The sequence below is a fragment of the Gambusia affinis genome, linkage group LG23, assembly GCF_019740435.1.
Source record: "Gambusia affinis linkage group LG23, SWU_Gaff_1.0, whole genome shotgun sequence".
NCBI lineage: Eukaryota > Metazoa > Chordata > Actinopteri > Cyprinodontiformes > Poeciliidae > Gambusia > Gambusia affinis.
The window spans coordinates 8,536,383-8,545,973 of NC_057890.1; the positions used below are offsets into that span (position 1 = coordinate 8,536,383).

General features: G+C 41.1%; 1 protein-coding gene across 1 annotated transcript; it reads left to right on the forward strand.

Annotated features, from left to right (window-relative positions):
• The first annotated feature begins 1,006 nt into the window (after positions 1-1,006).
• Positions 1,007-5,624, forward strand: pus7l (pseudouridine synthase 7 like). Its single transcript, XM_044108624.1, has 9 exons — positions 1,007-1,221; positions 1,514-2,309; positions 2,526-2,685; positions 2,779-2,998; positions 3,274-3,372; positions 3,873-4,120; positions 4,203-4,329; positions 4,573-4,626; positions 4,720-5,624. Exons 1-9 carry the CDS (start codon positions 1,201-1,203, stop codon positions 5,041-5,043), a joined length of 2,049 nt encoding a protein of 682 aa, XP_043964559.1. The 5' UTR covers positions 1,007-1,200; the 3' UTR covers positions 5,044-5,624.
• Positions 5,625-9,591: the final 3,967 nt, after the last annotated feature.

The following is a 9,591-nucleotide window of genomic DNA, read 5'->3' on the forward strand; positions in this document are numbered from 1 at the left end:
AACTTTGAGTTAAACTAATAATGCTAACAAAATGCAATATATTGAGGACACAGTATTTTACTCTGCAACTTCTGATCAACGGATTGTTTTGTGAAGCCATTTAAAAGATTCTTTGGCATTGTTTTATGATAGCTATTTCATCTTCTGATTCCCATTGTGAAACACTCTAAATTTCTTCCTCTAAATTATGTGAAGCTTGCCAGTACCTTGTTGTAAAAGACATTCTGAGTCCATGATGTAGCCACCTGAACTTGTTATCATGTTTTGGGGGCTGTGCCAGACCAATCCTCCGCCAAACATGATGTGTCCAATGGCATTTATAGAATTCCTTTTAGATCTCCTTGTATTTCATTAAATTGTTTGCATGTTTTGCATTAGTTTGTACAAAAAAAAAAAAAAAGGTGTGTTAGGTGTTTGCTTTTAACATGACATGTTAAAATGTGAAACCTTTCTTCTCATTAGTGAGACTGAAGGATTGTGTGTCTAACCAAGAGGATGTTGTAACACTGTGCGTTCAGACCTCAGCAGGTGAAACGCTCCTAATGTAAGTGGAGTCGTTAAATGTCATTGTTCGGTCAGTGATTTTTTTTATCACTGGAAAAAAAGTTGAGCTTGATTTATGTGGGATTTGATTTTCTGTTTAAGTTGTAATATGAAATAAACCGCATAAAAATTAAACGCAGTAGAGTTGTCAATGTAAAACTGGACGATGTAAAAACGGAGAATACTGGAAAATCTACTGGAAAAATCTTTCTTTGTCGGTTTAAAATATTACGGAATCAGTCAAAATGACGAACAACAGTAAAAGTTTCTTGTAATTGGTGAAAAAAAAATCTAATCCGTTGCCTTTTATGTTGCAGTAAATACTTCACAGATTTAGTATAAAGTTATAAAAATCTTTTTTTTTTTGTCTCACGGCACATATTTGGCGTGTGCATGTGTTTGCCGTCATCGTTTATAAAAAAAATAACAATAACGCAAACGCTCTCCCTTTAAGAAACGTCACATGACTGTCACGTGGTACGGAAGTAGACCTGGATTGTGTCACGGCGTGGCCGTGTTTACAAACTGCTGGTTTACACGGTGCTTGCGGCGCCGTTCCGTAAACAAATAGTGGAATGATTTAAATAAAGTCATGATACATTTACAGTTTAATTTAAAGAGGGTCAGATAAGCTGCACAGACCTTTGTTTTTAAGGAATGACGGAGTCACCAGTAAAGGTAGGTCTAATTTCTTTGTTAGGATAATTCTAGATGTTAAGTGTACCGCAATTTATGATGCTTATCAGCGCAATTTTGTCCGATTGGTCCATCAAGTTACTCGAAATAGCACAGTCACTGAAAGCAAAAAACAAATATTTTTGATCATGAATATTTTTGTGCTTTTTAAAATTTATTTTTAAATGAATTGTGCTCCGAATTTTTGAGTATAAAAGTAATTTCTGTGTTATAATCCTGATAATTGTTTTATGATCAATAACTAAATGTGTGTGTGTGTGTTTGTTTTTTTAAGGTGACAATGAAGGGCGATGAGCCTGTAAATGTTCCTGCATACTTCCTCTCAAAACATGAAGGCTTCGTTGGAAGCATCAAAACATTCATTGAGGACTTTGTTGTCACCGAGATCGACATTAATGGACAGAAGGTCAAAACAGCACAAGCCGTGCAGACGGCTGGCTGCACCTCCTCAGAGGAAAACCAGACAAACACAGAGTTAAAGGAGAATCTTTACTGTTCTGGCTCGCAAGATGCTGACCTTTCATCAGACTGGGGGCAGGGTTCAGACACCCCACTTCCTGCTTTGGGAAGTTTTGATTTAGATGTTATTTTAGGCCCGTCTGTGAGTGAAGATCTGGAGCAGTTTGTGATGACCCTAAGAGAAAAACGGCCGTCCGGTCCTGAGCTCTCTCTGGGCTCCTTCTCCGACAAACACCAGAGAGCCAACGTCCACCGCGCCGTCCGGCACCGCTTCCCCTTCCTCTTGACCGTCACCATCCAGCCCGAGATCAGGGTGAGGGAAGACCCCGACTACAGGGAGCTGGCCCGACTGGTCAGAGAAGAGGAAGCAGAGGACTTCTTCAGGTTCATCGATGCGAAGGTGCGAGGGTCGTCCTACACTTTTGGGCCGGATGACAGCAAGGAGCACAGGACTGCAGTGCACCACTTTCTGAACAGAAGGTTCGGGAAACTGGTGGAGACAAAAAGCTTCAGCAGCCAAGGGAGGACGTCGATCTCAGTGAGACTGAGAGAGCACGGCAAGCCGAAGAAGAGGACAGCGGAAGAACGCAAGGAAGAAGACATTTATACTGGTAAGGTCCGGCTTTTGGGCCTCAGCTACACATTGTCATCAGCGTCGAGGTCGGGATTATTGCTTTATTCTCCCTTGCGCCACAGTGCCTCTGAAAACAAGCTGTGGAATGTTCCACATTGAGAAGCTGCATGCAGTATTTTAAGTCTACGAAGCATAGAGTATTGCTCCAGCATATTGGTAGTTGGTTGAAATGTTCCACTAATATGCCACACAGCTTTCACCCTGTGTAAGGAGAACCTGGAGACACTGGAAGCCATCAGCTACATGGCAGCTACTCTCGGGGTCCTGCCGTCAGATTTCACCTACGCCGGCATCAAAGACAAAAGAGCCGTCACCTACCAGTCCATGGTGGTCAAGAAGGTCTCGCCACAACGGTACTGCAGTGTTGCCTCTACAAATCAAGAGACTGCTGGAAAAATCTTTCTGTGTAGGCTGCTTCATATGTAATTGGGGTTTTTTTTCTCCAGGTTGAAAGAGAAAGTAGCAGAATTTGAGAAGAGAGGGATGCGTCTCTCTCAGATCCGCTCGGTCAACGAGCCCCTGAAGCTGGGACGGCTGCGGGGGAATCACTTTGACCTGGTGGTCCGCAAACTCAGACCACACGGAGCCTCCGACGAACACCTCTCTGGTGCCGACGGGGACACTCGCCTGGCGGCGCTCGTAAAGGAAGCCGTGGAGAACGTAAAGGTCTTTTAGCTTAAATCTTGCTATCATTTACACAAGTGTATTGTACAAAGAATATGTTGGGTGGTTTTATGAGTAAAAGACTGTTGTACAACACTGTTATAAACTAAGAAGTATGATCAACAAAACCTTTTCAAATAAAATGTTTTTGAAGTCATGTCAGGTGAAAGTTTGTGATGCTAAAAACCCGTTTTCATGTTACGTTCTAGAGCAGCCAGTACGTTATAGGTGGCTACAGTTCCCACTGCCATATTCATTTTTATCGTGTCTCTTTGCAGAGGAGAGGTTTTGTCAACTACTACGGGCCACAGCGGTTTGGAAGCGGACAAAGCGTCTTGTCAGATCGAGTAGGATTGGCGCTGCTGAAAGAGGATATGGTAAGACACTTTAGTGAAAATGATCCTTGACTATCAGTCCATTAAAACAAAACTGTATGTCAGAGTTTATATTTAGTGTTGGTATTGTATTAATTTTAATTTGTTTTTTTGTGATTTGTATTACTTTTCATATTGTCATTATCATCTCTATTATCTTGTTTCTTTTTGAGATTTTATTTTGTATTTAATTATTCTTTTCATGTTCATTACATTGCATCATTACAGGAAACAAAATACGACTTCATTACTACTGTACATATATATTTTTCATGTTTTTTTTGTCTTTAAGTGTTGTAATCTGCAAGCAAAGTACAGAACAAAAAGTGGCCACATGCATGTGAAGAAGAGCAGAGACAAATTAGTGAATAGTCAGATTTTAAACCCCTGAGTACTAAGGGGTCCTCAGTAGTTCCACATCACAGTAATCTGTAGCAGAACAAATAATAATAATTTAAAAAAAATCTCTAACTACTTTTTGCATTTTTTTCCTTTTATTTCAGGTCAGTGCTGTTCGTCTGTTCTTCTCTCCAGAGGACAGTGATGATCCTCACAGCCTCGCGAAGAGACACTTCCTTCAATCAGATAACCCTAAGGAATCTTTAGCACTCATGCCGCTGTCCAAGCCCAGGGAGAGGCTGATGCTCCGCGCCCTGAATCGCTACGGTACCGGCCCAAATGGTTGTGTCCAGGCGTGGCTCAGCCTGCCGCACAGCATAAGGGTTTTCTATCCTCACGCCTACTGCAGCAGGTCAGCTTCAGGCAAAACTACAACTCCAAAATACGGGAATCCTTTCGGTAGCGTTTAACAGTTCCATGTTTGTGGTTATCAGGGTGTGGAACGACGCGGCGGCACACAGGCTCTCCGCTTTGGGTCTCGGTGTCAGACAAGGAGACCTGGTGTGGACGCAAACAGGACAAAACAGAACCGAGGACACTGGAGCGGTCATTTCTCCCCAAGTAAGATCAGAAATCGAGCAGAAACGACAACTTAAACGGCCGTTTTGAAAGATTTCTCATTAATTCCCAACAGTAAAAGACTTTCTTGAACCTTAACTGCTTTCAACTGATCAAGTGTTCCTTATCTGACTCTTTTTATGTCAGACGTTATAAGTTGTTTCTCCAAAAAAAACACAAAATAAATGACAACATTGGAGGTTTTTCCAACCCTTTCATACATGTTATGACCGTTTGCCTCGTCAGATCCATGTGGTGACGCGTGAAGAGGAGCAAGCAGGAGTTTACACATTAGGACAAGTATGTCGTTTCCTGAGCTGTACTTTTACTGCTGCACACATGCAATAATCAAGCTTTCCTTATTACATCATCAATATTTTCTCATCCTCTCAGGTGTTATTGCCGATGCCAGGGAACTCTGTAAAATATCCAGAAAACGCAATGAGAGCCTGGTACCAGGAGAGACTGGCAGGGGACGGGCTGGCTGAGAGCCGCTTCAGAGTCAGCAGCCTCAAACTGAACCTGCCGGGCTGCTACCGCCCCCTGCTGGCCATCCCACACAACCTCAGCTACCAGCTGCACAGAGCAGCCTGCAGCCATGGCGCGAAGAAGCAGGAATCGGACCCGGGGTCTCTCACACTCAGCTTGAACTTTGACCTAGACTCCTCCTGTTACGCCACCATCTGCCTCCGAGAGATCATGAAGTGTGAGACTTGATAGCAAAATACAGAAACTGTTGGATTTTATTTCTGCTGTTATCGTCAGTGATGTTGTGTTGATGAACATGAGCATGAGTTACACACCTAACAAAACATAAGTTTGATAGTTTACTCTTAAGAGACGAGGCCGACAAACAGGAACTCGTTACTGTGTATAACTGTTCAAATTTGTCCTTTGTGCTGTTATTAAAATTAAATCCGTTCATATTTTTTTGTGAACTGTATACATTTATTTGTGAAATTACAAATGTTTTCTAACGTTGACATGAAGTACCTTGTACAATAGCATTTTAAAGCCCACAGTAAAATATTAATTTGTTATGAATAGTATAATCTGCATAATTGTACTGTTGACTCTCTAGTAAATACTGCACAGCACGTGGTAAAAAGAGATTTTTCATTTATCACCAACTTAGTTTCGGGAAAAAACCCCAAGTTCTTTTCCTTTGTTTTGAGTTCAATCGTCAAATCCAGGTAATAAATTCTTTCAAGTCTTTTGAAAGTCTAAATGGGAATTTTTTTCTCTTGCTGTATCCAAATACCACTCATTTCGTCTTAATAAAACAAGAATATCAAAGGTATTTAACTTTTTGATGAACTAAACTGCTTCCAAGTAGAAACCTCAAAAGTTAATTGTAAACAGCAATTATATAGACAGTTTCAAGGGTCTTTCTGCATGCGTGGGTTCTCTCCTATAATATATTGCCCTCCTATAATATAATGCCCTCTAGATGGCGACAGAAGTCATATTTTCAGCCACATGACGAGTCGTCTGTATTGCTTTTGTCGCCCGTCTGTTTCCTCCACGCTCCGCACCCTCACGACATAAAGCAGCACTTGTCTCACATTTTTCGCAATTAGTGGACAGCAACTACGGTGTCATATGGTTTAATTACCCTACAGAAACGCTCTATTGACTGCGGATAAAATATCTCTTGTACGTTAATCTGGAAATACCTTTTAAGGACCTGTTTTTATTTATTTATTTTTTAAGCTTTCAAAATATCACGTTATCATAACGAGCTGTGCATTAGGGTAAGGTGGGTGTTTCAGGTCGAGGTTGGTTCTGACATGCAGCCTGTCATCTCTCTAAAAGCGCAGCTTGATGAAGTACCTGCCTTTAAGCTAAACTGTCTGCCAGAGAGACACATTAGCCATAATTAGTTCCTTCACAGGTTCACGTCTGATTGAAAAAACAGAAAAGGGAATTTAGAAATAACCATATCTGGAAAAAACAAACAAAACCCAAAATACAAAACTGTTGTATTTCAAGTGGATTCCTAATCTTCAAACTTTTTCCCAGCACAAAATTTCTATAAAAAGACACAGCAAACAAAAAAACATGATCACATGAGGGTTGAATGTGGTGGGTGAACATTACATATAGCACATCATAAGCAGCGTGAAACACATGTTGGGGCAATTTCATGCTGTTGGGACGCTTTTCTTCAGCCAAGACATGGACGTTTGTCAGAGTTGATGGAAAGTAAACTAAAGCTAAAAACATGGCAACCTTGAAGAAAGTCTGAAATAGGCTGCTAAAGAAACCAAAACTGGTTTGGAGGTTCACCGTTCCAGCTGGATAATAATAATAATAATAATGCATAATGTCCACTCAGAGCTACAATGGAATGGTTTACGTCACGTTCAAAGACATAACTGTTCAAAGACCAGGCCAAAATCCAACTAACATTCTCATAAACATTGCTATTCACAGACACAATCCATCCACTTTGCCTCAGCTTGAGCTGTTTTGCAAACAAGACTTGGCAAAATGTTGAGAACCATGAAACTTTTAGCTGCAATTACAGTAAAATACTCTTCAACACAGTATTGCCATAGTCTGTATTGTTCAAAATAAGACAAAAATGCACAGTTTTCCTTCCACTCCAGCTATGAGCTGGTTTGTGTCGTTCCACATAAAACCCCAATAAAGTACATTCAAATGGGAGGAGACAATGTGTGCAAAATATGAAAAAAATTCAAGAGGTACACAGAGATTCTCAAGGCACAATAAGTTGCTAAAAGGCTAATTTCTGTTATCTTGCATGAAATGTCAGTGCCAACATGAACCACAGCACAATTAGTCTGATTTTAGATTGCAGGCATAAATAGATGGACGATTCATTTGTCTGCCTGAATACTTTCACACAGAGAGAAGCAGCGAGCGAATCTTTTTTCAGCCTCGGGCGTAGATTCTTGGTCCAGCCGGCTGTGGAAAAACGTTGACCCAATTCAGCAGCCAAGATGACAAAATTATTATGCATCTTGCTCGTCAGAGAGCAGAGCGAAAGCAGGAAAAGGAGGAGGAGGTCAGGAGCTGAGAGAAAAGTTGAGCATCAGTGAATTGTGCTGGATTTTTGCTTGCACATATAATCAAGAAAAAAAGATGTCGAAGTTTGTTTTCTTTTTAAACCTGATCTGCAGATTTTTTTTCATCCCCACATACTTAATGATTACCAAATTATTTTGGACTGAAAGTTATATACTCTACATACAGTTTATGAGTGGCCTGACAAAAATCAGAAAATGGACAACTCCCCTGCTCCGTCAGCTACTCCAAGCATTTAACATGCTGAGGTGAGTGAATGTGCTTCAAAACGGAAAGTTCCTCTGCACAGTACCGGATGTTTACTCCTTGTAGACCTGCTTTGAAACTGCTTCTGGTCTTCATGCAACCAAGGCGGCGAATGTTTTCCACAAATATTGGTCAAAGTGTTTTCCACATAGTAAAGATCCGATTGGACGCACTTGTCCCCGCCTATCAGTCTAACACTTTGCCCAGTTATGTCTAATTTATGCTGCATGTGCTATAGTCAAATTAACAAATTCCACTTTATTTAGCAACTGTTAGCAAACTTTTCTAAGGCACCGCTACGACATCCGCGCAAATCCTCTCCGTCGCTCCGAGCATTCAGCGTGTCGAGGTGAGTGCAGTTAAAGCGTGTAAGGTACAGTAGCATGTGTGAGAGAGAACCATCTTTTATTCCACTCAAAACTGTATATTTTCCTATGACATGAGTTTTCACTTTTTCACTTTGGGACAATGCTAAATCACTGGACATCTATGCTCGCCCAGAGGCCACTTGATCATCCCGCTAGCCTACTCCAGTTAGCGTCCCACATGTGGAAAAGGCTGTATGTGGAAAATACACTGACCTAATAACTGCACCAGTGCTATTGACAAGTGGAAAGAAAAAAAAAAAAAAGTGAATGAAAAAAAAAATAGATCGATTAATGGTTTCATTAATGCTGCAGTGCTTTGGCAACATCACTGGGTATGTACCTCCAGAAAAAATAGACCGCGTGCAACTGAAGCGCACAAATACCTAAATATCAATTATGTTTCACATAGTTAATCTTGTATCTGCAGGTTTATTCAAACACCAGCCACTGTACATTGGGAATTCACCCAAGGTGGAAAAGGAAAATTGTAACCATTAGCCACATTCCTTTTCTGGCCAAGGAGCCAATCCTGGTCTAGGTCCCAGATTGAAACTAACAAGTGTTCTTTTTCCAATAAAGTATTGTAAAAAAAAAAAAAAAAAAATGTCATAAAGCATCTGGCTGCTACAACTTACAAAGTGAAATTGGAGGGAGGGGGTTGTATGTGGCCAGTCACTTTATACAGTCAGTGGAAAATGTCAATTTCCTGCCCTGTTTGTGACCCACAAAATTACCCAACGACAGCACCCGCCTTCGGACAACACCAACGGGATTGTGGTTAACTGCTTTTCCATGGGCTATTAGAGACATATTTCCTTTAGCTGGGAATTTTTCTCACACTATTAAATCTTAAAGTACAAAAAAAAAAACACAACTGTTAAATCTCTGCTCGGTTAAAGTGAGCAGTCTGCGCCAGACTAAAACAATCTGTTGACTGGCTGCAAAGGAGCTGAAGGGCTCGTTATTTTTAATGCAGTCTCTCCGCTGTTTGAGGGAGAGCAGGAGGGGAATCACATATTCAGTTGTTTCTTCAAATGCAAGCAGGAAACTGTTGAGTCAACACAGTCTGGAGAGGTTAAAAACAAAGGCATCTCTGGACATCTGGTCAATAATCGACACCCCAGTTGAAGGTTCGGGGACCAGAGGCCCCGACTTAGACCTTACCAGATTTAAACTGCAGTAAAGCAACTATTTGACCCATGCAGAGGAACCACCAACAGGTTAACAACTTGCTACCTAGCTCACTCAAATGCAAACCACCACTTTGACTCGCAGGTACAAAGCAGAGAGACGCAGAGTTTTTGAATAATCCAATGTTTTCAACACAAGACAGAGATACTGCTGTACATTTTCAATTTACTGGTGAAAATACGCCTGACCGCTGCTGATATAACATCAGCGACGTCAGAAACATTCAATGCTGGAAAATCCTGTTTTCCCAGCAACAGCTAGAAGCAATTTCAATTCTGCTTTGACTATTCCACAGCAGCCGTTGTACATTGTTCTTTGTGCTCTTTCACAAAGAACAGCGGTGGAGGAAATTTGCATATTATTTGATTGGCTCTTGCACCAAAGGAGAGTTTGGACATTGGAATGGGCT